Source organism: Crinia signifera, chromosome 6, assembly GCF_055691185.1.
Source record: "Crinia signifera chromosome 6, ASM5569118v1, whole genome shotgun sequence".
In the NCBI taxonomy this organism is placed as follows: Eukaryota; Metazoa; Chordata; class Amphibia; order Anura; family Myobatrachidae; genus Crinia; species Crinia signifera.
Genome location: NC_139222.1, coordinates 36,455,170 through 36,477,321, shown reverse-complemented (window position 1 = coordinate 36,477,321; position 22,152 = coordinate 36,455,170). Strand labels below are relative to the sequence as shown.

At 46.3% G+C, this 22,152-nt stretch overlaps 2 protein-coding genes across 3 annotated transcripts in view; one reads left to right on the top strand and one right to left on the bottom strand.

Annotated features, from left to right (window-relative positions):
- The window catches only part of LOC146007547 (glycine N-acyltransferase-like), a 53,025-nt gene extending 34,702 nt beyond the window's left edge, over window positions 1-18,323 (bottom strand). Inside the window, exon 1 of one of the 2 annotated variants that reach the window (XM_083145993.1) lies at window positions 18,189-18,323. The gene's annotated coding sequence lies outside the window, so the exon portion shown is untranslated. The remainder of the gene's footprint in view (window positions 1-18,188) is intronic. The other variant, XM_083145995.1, reaches the window with a different exon arrangement.
- LOC146007545 (uncharacterized) overlaps window positions 1-22,152 on the top strand; it is a 125,112-nt gene that overhangs the window by 72,204 nt on the left and 30,756 nt on the right. The window contains exons 6-9 of the mRNA XM_083145980.1: window positions 14,465-14,543; window positions 18,205-18,312; window positions 20,186-20,312; window positions 21,074-21,206. Coding sequence (XP_083002106.1) covers window positions 14,465-14,543; window positions 18,205-18,312; window positions 20,186-20,312; window positions 21,074-21,206 — 447 coding nt within the window. The remainder of the gene's footprint in view (window positions 1-14,464; window positions 14,544-18,204; window positions 18,313-20,185; window positions 20,313-21,073; window positions 21,207-22,152) is intronic.

The window sequence follows — 22,152 nt, the reverse complement described above, 5'->3', positions numbered from 1 at the left end:
TCCCTCCACATCATCTCCCAGTTCCATATGATTCCCAATCCTGTATTTGAACATACTAATCATATCTCAACCGCCGTCTTTCCAGTGAAAACATATTCAGCCTGGTTATCCTATCCTTGTATTCTAGTGATTCGAGACATTTTACTAGCTTAGTCGCCCATCTCTGTTACTTTCCAGGTAGATAGTTATTTGTTATCCTGAGGTAATCATGTATCATCAGTCGTTTGAGTAGTGTTCTTACAAAGCTGGAAAGACTCCTGTTCGTAGATCGAAATGAACCCAATTTATTATGAATTGCATAAGCTTAAAAAAAAAAAACATTAATTTCTGCTATTTGCCCTCTGTTTGGTCACTGCTACACCCATTATTAATGAGGAGGTTTACGATTAGGGTTTTGGCAGTGTAAATTACATGGGCTGGTCCAAATTTCTGGTAGCTAAAATAAATAACTTGAACTTGCAGCAAATGACGTAATATGGGGCAGATGCTTGGATGGTCAGTGTCCCTAAATCTAACAAATGGCTTTGAGCCTCTAGCCCAGGCATGTCCAAACTATGGCCCTCCAGATGTTGTGAAACTACAAATCCCATCATGCCTTGCCACAGTTTTGCTATTAGGGAATACTAAAACTATGGCAAGGCATGATGGGACTTGTAGTTTCTCAACAGCTGGAGGGCCATAGTTTGGACATGCCTGCTCCAGCCTATGAGCCAATGGCTTTACTAATGATGTGAGTAAAGTTATTCGCACACCTAAGAGGTGGCCTTTTTGGTCTTATCCAAAATCACAATGGTTTTCTTTTTATCACGGGCGAGAAATGCTGCCACTGGTGGCTTTAATATCCTAATCGCCAATATCTGCACAGATATCCCCCTAATTGGGTATGAATCATTGGATCTGTTGCACACACTAGTATCCTCATTTTCTATTGTACCATCATCTCCTTCTATACTTGTACTGCTCATCGCCTCATTGGCAGAGGGTTTAGAAATAGAAGAAGGCTTGTCTATGAGTGCAGTGTTAGAAATGTAAAGGCCCCCATACACTATGCGATTTGGGCCTGATTTCACACGATTCTGCTTGATCGCGCTGTAAAATCGTCCCAAACTGCATGTGTATGACATCCAATCTAATGCAGTGTCCCATGTGCGTTGGACCGGAGTCAGAGGTCAGACATGTTGCATGTCCGACCTTTAAGTTGGACACCCTCTGGTGGCAGGGAATGGGATCGCACGCGATACATCCCATGCAGAAGCAGGGCCACCGACAGGGGGGGTCTGGGGGTGCTTGAGTCCCGGGCCCTACAGCTCTGACAGAGGGCAGGGCCCGGGCAGCTCTATCCCCAGCACCCCTGGCCCTTCACTTACCTTATACACCGCCACCTGACCCGCCGAGCCGCCCCACGCCCACTCGTTCGTCTCCCATCCAGCAGCCGGGCCCGGCAGTGAGCCCACCCGGCCCCACGTTCATGCAACAGCATATTTGTGTCACTGCGCAGCAGGAAGAAGCCGGCTGCCAGGACACCCCCACTGCGCAGCGTGACGTGATGATGTCACGCCACGCTTGACAGACAGCGCAGCACGGCAGCAGTCATGAGCCTGGAGAGGAGCTGCCATCCGCCCCGGCCCGCCCTGATATATTTGAGAAAAGGTACCGTACTAAATCTTTAAATCATTATAAGTCCCCACCAATGTTTATATATGTATGCACCCACTGCCCACCAATGTGTATATTTTTATATGCCCACTGCCCACCAATGTATATTTAAACACCACTGCCCACCAATGTTAATTAATAATAGGTGGTAACTTATAGATTACTGGCACAGGCCAGCAATGTATATGTTACCGCCTAATATTAATACACATTGGTGGGCAGTGGTGTTTAAATAAATATACATGGTGGCAGTGGGCATATAAATATATATATTTTGGTGGGGAGTGGGCATATAAAAATATACACATTGCTGGGCAGTGGGCATATACAAATATTTACATACAGTAGCTGGGCAGTGGGCATATAAAAAATATATATTGGTGGGCCAAAATATCTGACTAACATATTTTTATACTATATATGGGGGGGGGGGCTTCCTATTTTGTCAGTCCTGGGCCCCACAATTTCTCATGGCAGCCCTGTGCAGAAGGACTGCATGTGATCTATGCCACCTGGAAAGGTCCTGGGCGGCTCAACGGGGATGGAATGTGACTTCTCCCCTCGGAGTTGTGTATGGGGGGCCTTAAGGCACAAATCGCTAACATGGACACTCATCAGAGATTTGTTTTTGTTTTGTTTTTAGGGCTAAGGGCTCTGGGGGGTGGCACTGATTTGTTGGTTTAAAAAACTCTACCTCTTTTTCTAGCATTATGAAATATTTCAAGTTTAGGTTCCCTTTCTTAAGCTTTCTGCCCCCAGTAGATGTTCAAAACTAAAGCAAAAACACAGTAGGGCATCACTAATATCCAGTGGCGTAGCTAGAAGAGGCGAGGTGATGGACTACGGGCGCCGCTGGCTGAGCTGACAGGCTACCGAGGCAGCAGTGAGCACTGAGCTGGTCCCATTCCGTGCATATCCAATGAGCGGGACCCAGTGCAAACTACTCTGCCTAGGAGTCCCTGAAGCTACGTGTTCTTGGATTGTGGACTTTCTGGCTGTTGTGAAAGCGGGGAAATTCACCTCCCAAGTGCGGTCCATCAGCACGGGAGCCCCCCCCAGGGCTGTGTACTCTCACCCCTGCTCTACTCCCTGTACAAGCATCCATTTGAACTCATATTATGTAACAATAACGCAGTTACTACCCAGCGGCGCACATAAATTAAATTACATAACGCTGTCACTAATTAAGAGGAAAACAGTATCTTTTTTGAACTCGCTATCAGCCCGCTGTAAATTAATAGCGTAGCCATCACCAGTGGAGTGTATAATACTGTCATCAACTGAGGAAAAACCTTACTCATTTGTATTTGCTACCAATATACTATAAATCATCAGCGCAATTGTTACCGGCGACGTGCATAAATTAAACTATGCAGCGCCGTTATTAACTGAGAAAAAGCTGCCTTCATTTGAATTTGCTGCTACCAGTACGCTACCAATTAACAGCGCAATTGTTACCAGCGACCTGCATAAATTAAACTATGCAACGCCGTTATTAACTAAGGAAAGCTGCATTCATTTGAATCTGTTACTAGCATACCATAAATGCGATAGTCGTAGTGCAGTAATTACCCAGCGGCGTGTGTAAATTAAACTACACAACGCTGTTACTTATTGAGGAAAAACTGCATTTATATAAATCTGCTGTCAGCCTGCTGCAAATTAATAACGCAGCCGTTATCCACTAACGTGTATTGATTGAACTACACAAACACTATCATTAATTAAGAAAACCGCATTTACTTGAACCGGCTGTCAGCCCACTGTGAATTAATAGCACAACTGCTACCAGCAGGGCGTGTATAAATTAAACTATACATTGCCAACACTAATTTAAGGAAAACTGTATCTACTCTAATCTGCTACTAGCATACGATAAATTAACAGCGCAGCTATTATCAAACGGCGTTTGTCAATTAAACTACACAACGCTGTTACTAATTATGTAAATACTGCAGTCAATTGCATTCATTGCCAGCACACTATAAATCAACAGCGCAGACATTACTTAAATAAAATCATATAACGCTGCCCTCTAATTGAAGCAAAAGTGCATTCATGTGAATCTGCTACTGGAACGCTATAAATCAATAAAGGCAGTTGTTACCCAGCGTTCTGTGTAAATTAAACTACACAACGCTCTCATTTACTAAATGAAAACTGTATTCATTTGAACTTGCTGCTGACATATTATAAAACACAGCTATCTATCCAGCGATGTGCAGAAATCAATCGATTTGCTAACAATAAAACTGCACTCATAAATATTGAATAATACCGCAATCCCAAAATATAACCAATAAAGGTATACAGTATACTAAGGGATTAGCAGAAGATTATTCAACTAACAATAACAGTGTATTCACGCCATATAAATTTATGGACGGTGCAATATAGATGCTGTAAAAGGTCACAAATCCCAACCTGAAAATTAACAATAAAAACAAAAATCAGAGTCATATGTGTTATTAAAGAAAACCAACCTTATACATTATCACATGTGTAAAATAAGATAAGACAGCTAAAACATATAAAAACCTGTCTATCTATATTTTCTATCCCTCCACCCCTCTGAGATTAATACAAAAATATACTCATAGAGGAAGAATAAATGAGAGGAACCTTGATACAACTATAACCCATTAAGGAAACATTGTATCATACACATGATAAAATAAAGTATTTGGATATCTAGAAATAATCTCAACACACGTCTCTGAATAAGAATTAAATTAAAGGATCAAAGAAAGACACACTGACACCGATTTTATTAATTTTGTTTACTGCACTAATATTTCACAGAAAAAGCAGTTTTAAAACAGAAAAATTAAAAGTTAAATTTTAAATAACATTATAACAAACAATTAAAATACTCTATCTTTTCTTCTGTGCGCCAAAAAAAGAAGACAATCTTTTCTCTTTTTTTCTATTTTGCCTACTCCCTGTACACCAATGATGCTTTTTGCCATGTGGGATAACATGCCAAGGGGGAATACATGCTCGCGGGAAATGGGGGCATCTAATCTGGAACTAGGCTGTGGGTGATCCTTCCAGCATATGCATATCCTTCCAGCAGACGCGCAATGCGCTCCCCTCCCCTCCCCTGGGAAATGAATCAGCTGTGGCGCCGCGGACGGGGAGAGGGGGAGGCGGCGGCGGACGGGGAGAGCGGAGAGGCGGAGGACGGGAGGCGGCGGCGCTGTGGGAGCTGCCGTGCGCCCAAGCAGTTTATCAGAGGCGGACAAGCCGTGCGGCGCCCCGGGCTGCTGCACGGCTTGTCTGCCTCTAGAAACGGCCCTGCACACTCCCTCCAGTCTCCAAACCTACAAGCGTTCCCTGAAAATTCACTTCTTCAGACAAGCTTATGAAATTCCAGAACCAGCCGCTTAACGTTCATATACCATTCCTATCCAATCGCACCCCCACTGTACAGTCCACACATATCCACTCTCTTTTTCACATTTTCCATCCTCCAAACCCCTGGCCAAACTGCTGGGTCACCGTATAATTCAGCACACAAAGAATCTTTCGGCGCCTCGTCCTGAAATCGCGTTGATAAGTGCAGCCGCCAAGTGATTCCTGGGTCCTTCGTACCCATTTGGTCTTAGTAAATTTACCCTATGAAAGCAAATACTTCTCAGATTTTGTTCTTCCATGATGGTTTTATAAAAGGGCTTGCTGTCTCAACAATAAAGATACAAATATCCATTCTCATTGTACTTTGGAAAAAAATTGTCAAAAGAGGACTTGGTCAACAGGTACCAACTCCTTTTAAGCCCTTACAGGAAGCACCTTTACAATTCTTTACCTGGAAGTTGGTTTTCTTGAGTGCGATCATCAGGTCAGCTGGGAGATCGAGCAAATGACACCCACTTTGGGTGGAAGACCCATATTTGAATATCATGGGTGTTAGGTGGTAACTGATGCTGCTGATCTCAACTCAGTCAGGTGATGGTTAACTGGGGTATGGGTCATCAGGTCAACAGTGTCTAGGTCGAATATCAAAAGGTCGTCTTTTGGTGGGCGGTGCTGACCTGTTCACTAGGCTGCGAGTGAACACAACGGAACGAACAGATCTGAATCAGGATCGAAGAGCAGCACCAGCTGCTCAGGATGTATGTATGCAGGAATGCGGTTGATATCAGATATCCCTTGGCTTAGTAGATTGGTACAGGATCCACAGGCTGCACTGAACCAGAACTTGAACTGGCAGGGTCATAAGGTCGTCAGGGTCATTAGGTCGACAGTGAAAAGGTTGACATGGATTTTTTTTACTGTTTTTTTTTAATGGTGTCGACCTAATGACTGTATAACAACTTGCTGGTGACCCAATGACTGTATCCCGTATATACAGATACTTGGCTGGAGACTGGACACAGACTAACAGGTACCAATGGGACCCAACAGGGCACAGGTGCATGACTGGCAGGAATAATACACTGAGGCCCTAATTAGAGAATCTGCAAATCGAGTGATTATCGGACAACTGGCCATGCGTGAGGGCAATAAGTGACTAAAAATGGATTGGATTGTAAAAGTAATGGAGCTGAAGTTTGACTGACAGGAAGCCGTCGTTTGTGGATGGAATCATTCTGTTTTCTGGGTGTGTTTGAAAAAAAATGTAGGCGTGACCAGTCGTTATTTTGTGTCTCTGACATCGCACATCTGACTATCTACACCCTCTTGGTCTATCTTCAGTGACATTGAAGAATAGACTTCACTGATCCTGTGGACCTGATTCTTCTTATGTATAATTCCACTTTGGCACTTTTACTGGTTTTTCTAGATTTAATTCATGTAAAGGAAAAAAAGGTACTTGTGTAGTTTCACGGCGCACACTAGATAGGATAGATAGGATACGATTTAGTATGCGATTTGACATAAGATATCGCATAAGATATAGTATAAGATTTACTATCCATTTCATTACCCCACTATCCACTAGGGCGTGGAGTTGATTTTATATAGCGTGGCGAGCGCAGCGAGCCACCGAGCCCGAAGCGTGGCAAGCGCACACGGAATGTATTTTATGGAATTGCATGCAAATGGCATGCGATATTGGTGACTAGCTTTGAAACAACATCCGTGTCCCCTCGCCATGCTTCGGGCTCGGTGGCTCGCTGCGCTCGCCACGCTATATAAAATCAACTCCACGCCCTAGTGCAGCGGTGGCCAACCCGCGGCTCGCCACGCTGAAATTTGTGGCTCCCATCGGAGTTTTGAATTTGGCGCCAATTCGGCTGCCAATTCAAAACGCCGCATCGGCAGCCAATAGGAAACGGCCGCGGCGAGGCAATCAGCGCTCGCCGCACCGTTTCCACCCCGCCCCCGGCGTCTGACATCAGACGCCAGCGGGAGGGCGAGATGTCTCCATGCCGGCGGAGCGCAGGAGCGCTCCTGAAGAGGCGAGATGCCGCCGGAGGACGGCGCAGAAGACGGCGGCGGGGAGAACAGTTCCGGCGCCGCTGAAGAGGCCAGAAGACGCCGGGATCAAGACAGAAGATCTCCGGCGCCTTCTGGAAGAACAAAGAAGATGGCTCCCGGAGAGGCCAGCGGGGGTGGGAAGCAAAAGAGCTAACGAAGCTCCCCCCAGCGGCCTCTCCCAACACCAGGTAGGGGCCTTTGGTCTCCTACCCCCCATCCACCCTAGACCACCGGGTGTCAGGCACTAGGCCCGTGGGCACATTCAGGCCCTTCCGGCCTGTGGGCGCATTAGTCGGGCCTTCTTGGCCCGTGGCTCATTTGTTTGTTGGGCCCTCCTGGCCCTCTAGGTGGGGCTTTTAGTTAGGAAGCTGGGCCCTCCAGCATAGTTGTTGCACTGTGGGCAACACCTGTGCTGGAGGGCCCAGCTTCCTAACTGTGGGGGCATATGATGTTTGGCACTGTGGGGGGCATATGATGTTTGGCACTGTGGGGGGCATATAATGTTTGGCACTGTGGGGGCATATAATGTTTGGCATTGTGGGGGGCATATAATGTTTGGCACTGTGGGGGGCATATAATGTTTAGCACTGTGGGGGGCATATAATGTTTGGCACTGTGGGGGGCATATAATGTTTGGCACTGTGGGGGGCATATAATGTTTGGCACTGTGGGGGGCATATAATGTTTGGCACTGTGGGGGGCATATAATGTTTGGCACTGTGGGGGGCATATAATGTTTGGCACTGTGGGGGGCATATGATGTTTGGCACTGTGGGGGGCATATGATGTTTGGCACTGTGGGGGGCATATGATGTTTGGCACTGTGGGGGGCATATGATGTTTGGCATTGTGGGGGCATATGATGTTTGGCATTGTGGGGGGCATATGATGTTTGTTATTGTGGGGGCATATGATGTTTGGCACTGTGGGGGGCATATGATGTTTGGCATTCTGGGGGGCATATGATTGGCTGTGGGGGGCATATGATGTTTGGCATTCTGGGGGGCATATGATTGGCACTGGGGGGCATATGATGTTTGGCATTGTGGGGGCATATGATGTTTGGCACTGTGGGGGGCATATCTGGCACTAGGGGCATAAAGTTTTGTCATGTGGCCACTCCCCTTGTGTCATATGACCACGTCCTGGGCCACTCTCCCGATCACACCCCTTTTTGGCGCGCGCGCCTTCGGCGCACGCATGATGTTGGCTCTTTGGCTTGACCACCGATATTTTTCGGCCCCTCCTGGCCCTCTAGGTGGGGCTTTTAGTTAGGAAGCTGGGCCCTCCAGCATAGTTGTTGCACTGTGGGCAACACCTGTGCTGGAGGGCCCAGCTTCCTAACTGTGGGGGCATATGATGTTTGGCACTGTGGGGGGCATATGATGTTTGGCACTGTGGGGGGCATATAATGTTTGGCACTGTGGGGGCATATAATGTTTGGCATTGTGGGGGGCATATAATGTTTGGCACTGTGGGGGGCATATAATGTTTAGCACTGTGGGGGGCATATAATGTTTGGCACTGTGGGGGGCATATAATGTTTGGCACTGTGGGGGGCATATAATGTTTGGCACTGTGGGGGGCATATAATGTTTGGCACTGTGGGGGGCATATAATGTTTGGCACTGTGGGGGGCATATAATGTTTGGCACTGTGGGGGGCATATGATGTTTGGCACTGTGGGGGGCATATGATGTTTGGCACTGTGGGGGGCATATGATGTTTGGCATTGTGGGGGCATATGATGTTTGGCATTGTGGGGGGCATATGATGTTTGTTATTGTGGGGGCATATGATGTTTGGCACTGTGGGGGGCATATGATGTTTGGCATTCTGGGGGGCATATGATTGGCTGTGGGGGGCATATGATGTTTGGCATTCTGGGGGGCATATGATTGGCACTGGGGGGCATATGATGTTTGGCATTGTGGGGGCATATGATGTTTGGCACTGTGGGGGGCATATCTGGCACTAGGGGCATAAAGTTTTGTCATGTGGCCACTCCCCTTGTGTCATATGACCACGTCCTGGGCCACTCTCCCGATCACACCCCTTTTTGGCGCGCGCGCCTTCGGCGCACGCATGATGTTGGCTCTTTGGCTTGACCACCGATATTTTTCGGCTCTTTGCCTCTGACCGGTTGGCCACCCCTGCCCTAGTGGATAGTGGGGTAATGAAATGGATAGTAAATCTTATACTATATCTTATGCGATATCTTATGTCAAATCGCATACTAAATCGTATCCTATCTAGTGGCGCCGTGAAACATACATATCATAGCCTGTGTGTACTAGTTACACCAGTGGTCTCCAACCATAATTGGACATGAGCAACTTGAGACAAACTAAACCTCCTGAAGAGCTACAAAAAAATAAAAATCTGCCTAACAAAATGCCCCTTATACTTTCTGCCACACACCGTACTACTTATTACACATTACACCACACACTGTAATGCTTATTACAAATTATGCCACACACTGTAACGCCCCTGACACAATATGCCACACACTGCAATGCTCCTGACTCGATATTCCGCACACTGTGTCCCACAGTAAGGCTTCTAATCAATTTTAAATTACCTGCTCGTTGCCAGGGGTACAATGCCCTATGCCAGGAGTCGATGCACATTGCCAGGGTTGCAGTGCTCATTGTCAGGGGTCAATGCTTACTTCCAATGATCAATGCTCATTGCCAGGGTTAATGCTCATTGCCAGTGTTCAACGCTTGTTGCCAGGGGTTTACGCTCATTGCCAGAGCAAAACATGGTAGAAGATGCAGCTTTGCCGAAAGCTGCACCAGCACTAAGCGTTCCTGGCACTTCTGGGTAGCACTGCAGCACTGTGCTCCCTTTGAGACACTAGAGGTCAATTATGTGTTTTGTGTATAAATCTGTATCAGGCACAAGCAAATATGCAATAAGAATAAAGTCCCTTCACATGTGGCTTAGTATAAGGGGTTTGGCTTTGCAGGAAAGGCATGGCTTTGCACTCTGAACCTCCAGTTTTGTCACTTGATTTGTCTGAGAGATTCGGGCTCCCTCCCCGATGGCTGTTTCAGCTTCAGTGCTGTCTCCTACACAGTGATAGAAGCCAGGTGCTGCAAGTAATGTTACAGGGCAGAATCTGAGGGTTGTGAATATTTTCCCTTCGCAGAAAGGACTAGGGTGTGATATCATGTGAGGGTGGAAGTTGTTAGATGCCCTTATAGCATATTTATTTTCTTTTGTTTCAGCTGCATTGTTCCCTTGAGGGCCTGCTTTGCTCACCACAGGTTTATATTCCCCTCCAAGTAGGCGTGAAACCAGTGCATAATGGAAAAGGTCCTCCCAGCAAAGGGGATCTAGCTGGTACCCGTCCAAGAGCACTGATGTCCCCGATGCATCTGGGGCACATGACCAGTACAGGTACAACAAATTCTCAGTATTCCGATAGATGCTAAACCAGGCATGTCCAACGTTGGCCCTACAGATGTTGTGAAACTACACATCCCAGCATGCTTTGCAATAGTTTTAGCATTCTCTAATAGCAAAACTGTGGCAAAGCATGCTGGGATGTGTAGTTTCACAACATCTGGAGGGCCAACGTTGGACATGCCTGTGCTAAACTATAACTACAGAACACACACCAGCTCTGATCTCCCCTTTGCTTTACTTAGATTACACTAAAGATGAAACAGAGCTTTGCATTAATCGTGTGTTTGCTATCCGGAAACCTAAAAGTGGTTTAATATTTTACAAGCATTCCCTGAATGTTTTACTACAAGAGATGCCTATACAGCATGTTACCACTGGTGGTAAGTAATCTATATCACCATTACAGTGACCTGGTGCGGGGCTGCATATGACAGAGGTAACATGAAAGAGCTTTGTACTGTCTGATGTCCTGCATGTCATTCTGTGTGCAGTTTCCTGTCTGATGTCCTGCATGTCATTCTGTGTGCAGTTTCCTGTCTGATGTCCTGCATGTCATTCTGTGTGCAGTTTCCTGTCTGATGTCCTGCATGTCATTCTGTATGCATACCTCCCAACTGTCACGATTCCGTCGGGACAGTCCCGATTTTCGGGTCCTGTCCCGACGTCCCACCCGCGGCAGGCATTGTCCCGCTGCGGGGGGTGGCAGTTGGGAGACCCCCCAATCTAGTAGAATAGACGCTGTGCGCATGCGCACAGCGTCTATTCTCGTATGAAAATGAGGTCGCGGCTAATTAGCATAAGCCGCGCCCTCATTTGCATACGCCCCGCCCCCTTTTCGGGCGCTCGCGACACAAGTTGGGAGGTATGTGTATGCAGTGTCCTGCCTGGTGTCCTGCATGCCATTCTGTGTGCAGTGTCCTGTCGGATGTCCCCCAGGAGTTTAAGGGCCCTACGCTGAAAGCTGAGGGTCCCCTCTTTCCCTGGGTACAAGAATTTAAAAAATCGGCCCTTGGGAACCAGAGATATCTGACTTCAAAACAGTGGTCCCATCCAAGCCTGTTAATTGCTCTTCCCAGTCAGATATTTCAGGTTCTGTCTGACTAATGCTGCTTTCAGACCGCATAACTGGCTTTGACCCTGTATTTGAAAACGTTTCCAAAAACGGGTCTGCCAGATAAAATCCCTTTCACACCGCAGCTCTTAAACGGTATATTACTGTTTAAGTGCCGATTTTTTGACACTGGCAGACCCGTTTTTGGAAACTTTCCAAATACAGGGTCAAAACCAGTGCAGCCTTCAGCCCTCCCCTCCGTGCAGCTCCCCCCTCCCCCCGCGCGCGTGTCGACACCCCCCCCCCCGTGTCGACCTACCCCCCGTGCAGCCGGTACCTCCGTTGTGGATCCCGGCACTGCAGTTCAGTATGGTCGGAAGCACTTATGAAAAAAATTGTCTTTCAGAAAATGGCTGCCCCATAGGAACCTGTTTAAAAAAACTGTCTTTCGTATGGGGGCAGCCATTTTCCAAAAGTCCCTTTTCTTATAGTAGGTCGACACGGGGGGGGGGGGGGTGTCGACACGCGCGCGGGGCGGCTCCAGTGCTGTGAATATTTAATGAGCGCTCATTAAATATTCACTGCGCTGAATTTAGGACCCAGCTCATTGGCTGGGTCCTTAATACCGTTTCAGACCCGATTTTGAGCCTAAAATACCGGTTCTGAAACGGGTAGGACCCTGCATTTTAACCGGTTAGAAAAAACTGTATTTTCTAACCGGTAAAGTGGTCCTGCACCTTTCAGACCGCACAGATTACCGTTTTAAAACGGTAAAAAAACGGCAATATACCGTTTACAAAGTGCGGTCTGAAAGGGGCATTAGAGTTTTTCTGAGGGTATATTCCAAAAGCTGGGACACTCCCCCTTTGATAGACACTAGTAGCTTGTCTCTACTGTTCCCAGAACCAGAGATATCAGCTTTCCAGCAGCTGGTTACTGCTCCAGCTCCACATACCTGGTATGTAGTTTTATATACTCGTTGGTAGATTGCTCTGTCTCCTGAAATCTGATCCCCTAGTCCCCAATACCATTTGGTAGGCGGGATTCTCTAGTTCTATTTCCGGGAACTGGAGATATCTGCAGTCAAGCAAGCTGTCCTCCTACCAGAAAATTATAAATAATAAGCCCACTCCACTATACACCCCTCCTCTGCATATTAAACATCCTGTACAACCCTGGAAGTTATGTATCAGGGCCCCTTCATTTAGCCCAATGCCCCCTTCTCCCACCCAATCTCCCACCATCTGTGCAGTAAAGGGGTAATTAGTGGAAATTACTGATCCAGGCCCTACATGCTGAGCGCTTGATATAATACCCCCTACCACCCGCGGGACATCAAAGCTTCCCCTACCGCTGGAGGATCGGTAGGGGCGCCAATACATTGCTATGCCCAGGGGTCTACACTGTTGTTGACGCCCCTCTATGTGTGTGTATGTGTATGTATAAAAATATATGTATATTTTTATATATATATATATATATATATATATATATATATATATATATATATATATATATATATATATATATATATATATATATATATATATATATATATATATATATATATATATATATATATATACAGTGGTCGAAGTGGAAATTTTGAAGTGGGGGTATGGAAATTTTGAAGTGGGGGTATGGAAAAGTAAAGAGTGAATATAGTGCGCACCTTCGGACACCCCCCTGTCCATCAACGTCCCCTGCCAGACTGCCCCGTTGTACAGGGGTATTACAAAAGCACAATATGTGCTGCTGAGTGATCAGAGAGCATTCTGAGGGGAAAAAAAACCTTTTTTTTTTTATCTTCAGATTAAAGTGGGGGTATGCCATACCCCCGTATACCGCCCCACTTCGACCACTGTATATATATATATATATATATATATATATATATATATATATATATATATATATATATATATATATATAGTGGGGATACACAAAGGCACTCGGAGACTGAGCAAGGTGAAAAATATGGACCAAGTTTTAATCCATACTATGAAGGCCTATCTACGTTTCGGGGCCTATTTGTCCTGACGACGGGGCTTTACCCCCAAAACGTAGACAGGCCTTCATAGTATGGATTAAAACTTGGTCCATATTTTCCACCTTGCTCAGTCTCCGAGTTCCTTTGTATCCCCACTACCTACATTGCTGGCTGTGTGTCCAATGCAGCCACCCTACCTACGGCAACGGAGCAAGCTGTTGTGATTGCAGCTCAAGTAAGCCCTTAGTGTCGGCATATATATATATATATATATAGCAAGAATTAGAGAGCGCTTGAGCCACCAGCTCAGACTTCCACCAATAGCAGTTAAATGTAATGCAATACAAATAGTAATTGTAAAACCAGTGTGTTTTTTATTAAAAAAAAAATTATTTTCTCAAGTATCACATCTGGAGATGGTATTTCTTTTGGAAACGAATAGTCAACAACCCAGGGGTTGTTGACTATTCGTTTCCAAAAGAAATACCATCTCCAGATGTGATACTTGAGAAAATAATTTTTTTTTTAATAAAAAACACACTGGTTTTACAATTACTATTTGTATTGCATTACATTTAACTGCTATTGGTGGAAGTCTGAGCTGGTGGCTCAAGCGCTCTCTAATTCTTGCTTTCTCTATTTCTAATACTGCCTCCCACTAACAGGGGGGGTTTTAGAGTAGCTGCTCACACCACGAGGGCGCACTTGGGGTCATTCTTTTGATTGATATATATATATATATATATATATATATATATATATATATATATATATATATATATATATATATATATATATATATATATATATATATATATATATAGCCAAAGATTATACACACTTTTTTCTACTGTTACTAATGATTGATCTTAAAATTACATCTTGTTGTTGATCTTCCAATGTAACATTCTGTATTGTGTTTCTAGAATGCTCTACCTGACCTGTTCCTCCAAGCTGGCCACACTGAGGAGACTCCTGGTCAGCAGCTTTCCAGAGTCACTGAAGGTAACTTACAATAATATTGTAGATTCCTACAGCTGACTTACTTGTATTGTAATGCTGGGTTTCTGTACACAAGGCACGTCCAAACTATGGCCCTTCAGCTGTTGTGTAACTACAAGTCCCATCATACCTTGCCACAGTTTTGCTATTGGGGTATGCTAAAACTATGGCAAGGCATAGAAACATAGAATTTGACAGCAGATAAGAACCACTTGGCCCATCTAGTCTGCCCCTTTTTTTAAACATGTTACCTCAAACCATATTTGATCCTTATTTTTTTGTAAGGATATCAATATGCTTATCCCAAGCATGTTTAAATTGTACTACTGTATTTGCGTCTACCACCTCTGTTGGGAGGCTATGCCACTTATCTACTACTCTTTCTGTGAAAAAAAATTTCCTCACATTTCCCCTGAATCTTCCTCCCTCTAGTGTCAGTGCATGTCCTCGTGTTCTGTTGCTCCTCTTCCTGTGAAGAATGTCTCCCACCTGTACCTTGTTAAAGCTCTTGATATATTTGAAAGTTTCTATCATGTCCCCCCTTTCCCTTCTCTGCTCTAAAGTATACATATTAAGATCTTTTAGTCTTTCCTGGTACGTTTTGTGATGTAGGCCATGCACCATTTTAGTCGCTCTTCTTTGTACAGTCTCTAATGCATTTATATCCTTCTGGAGATATGGCCTCCAGAACTGAACACAATACTCTAGGTGAGGTCGTACCAATGACCTATACAGTGGCATTATTACTTCTTTCTACTGCTGATACCTCTCCCTATGCAACCAAGCATCTGACTTGCCTTCTTCATTGCTTTGTTACATTGCCTACCTGCTTTTAAGTCCCCTGAAATAGTGACACCTAGATCCCTCTCTTCCTCAGTAGTTTCCATTATAGTGCCATTTATACTATATTGAGACCCAAGTGCATGATTTTGCATTTTTTGGCATTAAACTGTAGTTGCCATTCTCTTGACCATTTCATGCTGGGATGTGTAGTTTCACAACAGCTGGAGGGCCTCAGTTTGGACATGCCTGCTATAAAAGGGTTGAGATTACCTGAAGGGTAAAAGTCAACCAGAACCCGCCCTGCGAATGATGGTACGCCGGCCCACTATTTGCACGCCGCGTACGTTCAAATGGCATGCGTATAGATGTTTACATAAACATCCGTACGCATGCCAGTGGGAACCTCCCACATCTTTCAAAGGTCGCTGACCATCGAACAGTTTGTTCTCCGTGGGCTTCTTTTCACCGCCCGCCGCAAACCCGCTACCTTTCACCACCAGCCCCCCCCCCCCTCCCATTTCCCTCCGGCTTACCTTGCTGCAGGTCATTCTGGACCCCCGGAAGGTAAACCCTTCCTTCTGGCTGCAGGGGGGAGCAGGAGGCTCCGGGGATAGCCACGCTGAGCTGTCCCGGCATGTGGGGAGCAGGCGGCGGCAGGGAGGTGACGGAGACCCCCCGCGCAGTGGCGTAACTATAGTGGGTGCAGGGGATGCAGTTGCTATGGGGCCCGGTCGCTTGGGGGGCCCGAGGATCGCAGCAAATTATCCCCTGCACCCTTTTGAAGTTTGTCTTCTTTTGTTAATAAAAAATAGTGTAGTGTTGCGTCGCTACTTTTTGCACTTGTGGAAGACCAACCCAGGGCAGAGGGATTCGCGGCGTGACCCCGCGCTACTACAGTACTTCCTTAGTTCCTACTTCCTTTGATTGTAGGAGACGCCGGGCAGAGGGACCCGCGGCGTGACCCCGCGCTACTACATCCTGTGATTGTAGGAGACGCCGGGCAAAGGGACCCGCGGCGTGACCCCGCGCTACTACATCCTGTGATTGTAGGAGACGCCGGGCAGAGGGACCCGCGGCGTGACCCCGCGCTACTACATCCTGTGATTGTAGGAGACGCCGGGCAGAGGGACCCGCGGCGTGACCCCGTGCTACTACATCCTGTGATTGTAGGAGATGCCGGGCAGAGGGACCCGCGGCGTGACCCCGCGCTACTATGATCCTGTGATTGTAGGAGATGCCGGGCAGAGGGACCTGCAGCGTGACCTCGGGCTTCTACTTCCGGCGCCTGTGGGGACACCGGGCAAAGGGACCCATGGCACTTCAGGACTCGTCGCTACAACTTCTACGCTTGTGGGAGATGGGCAGCGGGTCGGGTGGAAGTTGTGCTTCAAGTGGTGCGGTATGGCATAATCAAGCACAGCAGCGCTGGGACCTAGAGATCTGCACTGCTTCCTGGAGGACACACACGGACCTCCACGGGAGACACCTGCGTCTAGGCTGGTGAGCACTGTGGGCATTGTTTGTGTGACAGTGGCTGTGAGTGTGTATGTAACAGTGGGTGCCTGCTGCATGTGTGACACTGGTTGCGTATGTAAACAGTGGGTGCATGCTACATGTGTGACAGTGGCTGCATATGTAACAGTAAGTGCATGCTGCTGCGTGTGTGAGAGTTACAGTATGTGTGACAGTGGCTGCGTATGAGACAGTGGGTGCATTCACACAATGGTTATTGAATTGTTGTGTGTGACAGTGGGTTCTTCCATTTATGCCTCTGTTCGTTTGTTTATATTCCACCCATCTGTCCGACTGCCCATCAATGCCCCCATATGGTCTGTCTGCCTGTCTACGTACCCATATAGTGCTCCTTCTATTCTCCCCCCCAATCCTTTACTGTAGTCAGGTAGTGTCCCCTGCCTACTCCTCTCCCTCAACTTGTCCATGACTCTCTCTCTCTCTTACTGGCACACACACTCTCCAATGACACAATATTTCTGAACCCCCTCTCTCTTTCTCTTATATTGTCCCTCACTCGCTTCCTCACTGTCTCTCTGTTTGACACTCTCCCTCTCCCTTACACACTCATTATTTTCCTTGCACTCTATCCCTGACACGGTCTCTCCCTCCCTTTTTTCACTGACACTTTTCTCACTCTACCTCTAACTCTGTTTCTCTTCCTCTCTCTCACATATTTTTTCTCTCTCCCTGGCACCCTCTCACACACCTGCACTCTCTACCTGTCTTTCTCTCATTCTCTCCTTGACACCCTCTAGCTATCTTTTGCTCCCCACTTTCTCTCTCCCTCCCTTTCTGACATTTTCTCAGCTCCTACCCTTCCTTCATTCTTGCAATGAAGTGACAATGGGGGGGGGGGGGGCCCTTTCAGAACTTTGCTATGGGGCCCACATGGTACTAGTTACGCCTCTGCCCCCGCGCACCACATTACAGGAATCATGGGGGGTATATTAATACATCCCGCCCATAATGTGTAATGGGTTTACAAGCAGCGGTTTAATTGGACATGCACCAAGTTGTAAACAGGAAACACTTTACCTCATATCTATCTTTAAACTCTTGAGTTTGTTTTATTCAATTTGGAAAGATGGCACGTTGTACAGTATCAGTCTTTGCTTTCACTGCATGGTGTCATCTTCTCAAAGATGTCACTGGGAAGATGGCCCCATGGAGGAAGAGGGACCTGCTTCTCAGCACAAGGAAAGTATATTCTGTTTACAGGCTGTGCAGTCCAGGAATTCCTTTGACCCATGGATCTGGGTGCACTGAAAGCGCTACATCCATTACAAATACAATTCTGGTACTATATATAATAAAGTAGCACAAATGTTTCCTTTCTGATAGCTTTCTCACCATGTCCATCATGCAGGTGTGTGGGGCTTTGCATCATGTCATCCACAATAATCCTTTCAGGCTACAGGTTCTGGTGGACCAGTGGCCAGAGTTCTCTTCTGTCATATGTCGCCCCCAACTGGAGGTGAGTGGAAAAAACAAAGTAAGAGGTTTGTATGAATGTTTTTTTTATCCAGTGTCATCTTGTGGGGAAGGCCATAAAATAGTTGACCATCGATTTGCCTTCATCAACAGTGTTACTGGTACTTTACATTGATGGCATAAAACCATTGATGAAAATGATCAGTGGTTCGAACCACTGATGCGCTTGTGGGACACAGGAACGCAGCAGGTCAATCAGGAATAGGGGCAGAACTACACTGCATGCAACTAGAAGAAAACTTTGCCTAGTATTTGACATCAATGGTGAAGAAACATTGTACCTCTACCATCGATGATCATTTATGGTCAAAAGCCATCCCTCCCAGGGCCAGATTAAGTGGGGGCTTAGGGGCTCAGTACCCCATGTTTTTTTTTTTTTTTTTTATTTAGCTAAAGATTTTGTGCATGGCAGTGGTTTAGTGCTGCAGCTTCACCTATCTGCCAATGTGCCAATGATTTATGGTGCTGAGCATCGGGATTCAAGGCACACTAACTGCACAGTGCATTACTGGGAGTTTACTAAGTCCCATGCGGCTTTGCACAAGAGGTCAGAGGCTGATAGGCTTGTGCTGAGCTGTGATTGGTGGAGCTTATCACTTGCTTCTCAGGTCTCTGGAGGACAGCAGCAGCAGCAGCATCGTCATGGAGGGGTTTTTAATCAGAGACAGCGCTGAGCCTGTGAAGTCTCCTACAGAGTAAGGTACAGAGGGACAAAAACAGGCTTTTCATGTAGTGTGTGTGTGTGTGTGTGTGTGTGTGTGTGTATATATATATATATATATATAATACACCACCCCCCACCCTGCTGTTACCCATTTACCCATTTACCCATTGACCAATTGTATACTGCCTTTACTTTGTGTTTTGAGAGTGTAATATTCTCCTATGCAGTTTGCGGACAGAAATGACAAAAAGGAAGAGGGCCCCCTGTCTAAAGTCACCCTTGCCCCCCCAAAGGCTTAATCCAGCCCTGATCCCTACCATCCTGTAATATTTACTGATGCTGTTTTTTTGCCAAGAGACTGATCCAAGAAAGAGGAAGCACAGTACATGATTACAGGGGTTAATTTACAAAATTGTTACCACCAGAGACTGTTTAAGGACTCCTCTTGGGAACAACAGAGAAGAAAGGGGGAGTAACAATGACTGTGGCAAACTAAAGAAAGATTAAACTACTTAGGCACCATGGTTGGTTTATAAAGTTCTATTACAGTACGACATTTTAAATGCTAGCTTACTTCAGCAACATTGGGCAGACTTTCCATGAACTCCCCAATGTCCGCAAGCCGCAGGCTATGGAACCTCTTTAATTCAAGCGTACAACTCTTTCTTATCCATTTGAGCAGAGCAGGTTCACATGGGTGCTATCCCTTAGTGAGCACAGTGTGGCTTCCACTGTGACCCATGTATCCTGGCCCAGGTGGCAGTGGGTAATGTGATATAGTTGCACAGTGAGGCCGGTGTGGTTGAGGGGAGGGGGGGGGGTGTACCTGGGTAAATTTTCGGTTTTGATTCTTCTGTGTGGTCAATGTTATTGTTGCCAGTGTGTTGGGAGGGTTGGCCTGTCAATCTGCAAGCCATTTGTCAATATATCGATCCCAAATAGTGGCCGATGACTAGGAAGTAGTCAGTGAGTGTCAGGGCTTAGAACCGTATACTATATTAAAGTCGCTGATTTGTAGTTATCAAAAATAAATAAAACAGTGGTGAAGGAGTTTGTAATCCGTGTACGTGATTCATGATTCTACTACAAGGCTACTTTAACACACTGGATAATGGATGCATTGTTTATATTTCAATCATTTTGGGGGGCTTTAGTGTCCATTTCTAAACCCTATCTATCTAACCTATCCTAGGAAATGACAGATCCTTTAGATGCTTACACCAATACATACTTTATCTTCAGTAAAGATGCACAGAGCCTGCACCAGATGCTACAAGATCCCCAGGCTGTAAACTGGAAGCAGGAGTTACAGATACAAGGTGAGTAGGGCACAGAGGGAGATGCATATTAATGATTTACTTGGAAACAAGACCTGGAACAAGACATAAAATTCTAGCAAAATAGTAAAGAGTGAGAGTCAGGGAGAAAGGGAGGGAGAGAGAGTGGGAGAGAGCATCATAATCAAGGAGTGAGAGTGTCAGGGAGCGACAGCATCTGGGAGATCAAGTGACAGCATCAGGGAGAGATAGAGTGAGAGAGGTCCATAGGCCGCTTCCCCAGTGGAGGGGCTTTAGTGCATACAAAAATGCATTAAAATCCCCGATAACGGGTTTTTACTGCGTTTTTGCTTTAGCGCATCCCGCCTAGTGTGAAATAAGAGAAGAGCTGTACATTAGTGTAGTTTGGTCTATGGTGTGTAAGTAAAAGTATTTTATATTGAATATCGTAGATGACCAGTAACCAATTGAAGGACTGACTGTCTGTAAGAGTCTGATTTTGGTAATGAAATATTACATAGTTGCATGGTAGAGAGCACTAATATTCCTCGACCAATAGAGGCAGGCGGTTAGATGACTAGAAGGACCACCTCCTTATGTACTCATTCAAAGTCTTGCAGACGGGTATCGGGCTGTTTTGTTTTTGTTCCTGAACGTTTTGCGATCACCCATGCCACACACTTGTCCACACTGACTATTATGGCAGTTGTAATGCTTAGGAAATACTGTATTTATTGATGTAAATAATTGTGTACATTCCCATTAATAATTTATTTACATATTTATTAATGTACCTATCATAGGGTGCCAGCCACAGTTGGGGGAGGTGCTTGAAGAGGTCAGTTCCACACATGGAAGCAAAATGCACACAACAAGTAACCTGCTCTACATGAGGGATGGGACAGAGGAAGCGGAACTGAAGAACTGCCCAGTAAGGTACAGTAAACCAGACAATGCTATACTAGATCATACAAGGGGCAAGTTGGATAATGATGTCACAAAAACCTATAAACAAATTCTCCTTTCCATGATTAACATAATCTCAGACGTGTACCATGTGCAGACCCCCTGTGTGAAGTGAACACCTTCAGGCAAGTATCACACTTGCTGAGGCATTCACACAGGCAGGGGTGGACAGGGGACTGGTGCAGGGGAACGGAGGCAGGTCGATGCCTGCCAGGGGAGGGCAGCTGATGTCACATGACATCAGCGCCCGCCACCTCTTCGGCGGTCTTCGACGGAAATAAAAGTCAGTTTGTTAAGGGGAGAGAAATCATTCAATGGTTGGCAACGCATGCGAGGGGATGTGTTCGCGTACATCCCCTCGCATGATACCGAGGGGTTTTGGTGATGAGAGAGGCGGTGTTCGGCTGGGCGGCGCTAAGCCACTCACTAAGCAGCGAATGGTACTGAATCAGGCTCTTAATTATAATCATACTTACCAACTTTCCCTGATAATCAAGGAGACTCCTTGATTTACTAGCAATCTCCCTGACTCCCTGTCAGTCTAGCCATCTGCCTGTGTTGGACCCGGTCCGGCTGCCTGCGTTGGCCCGGGTCCGGCTGCCTGCGTTGGCCCGGGTCCGGCTGCCTGCGTTGGCCCGGGTCCGGCTGCCTGCGTTGGCCCGGGTCCGGCTGCCTGCGTTGGCCCGGGTCCGGCTGCCTGCGTTGGCCAGTCACAATCATAGCGCATCTCCCAAATTATCCTATCCCTGCTCAGTATTAATTTATTTTCCCTCTGTTGTTTCCACAGTGAGCTGCAGTTCTCTACGCTCCGCCCTGATGAAGCCCGCCTTGTTAATGCAGTCTGGGCATTAGGTGGCAGTGACCGAAGTGAGCGATATGTGGAACGATGCATCCAGAGTTTCCCCACCGTGTGTGC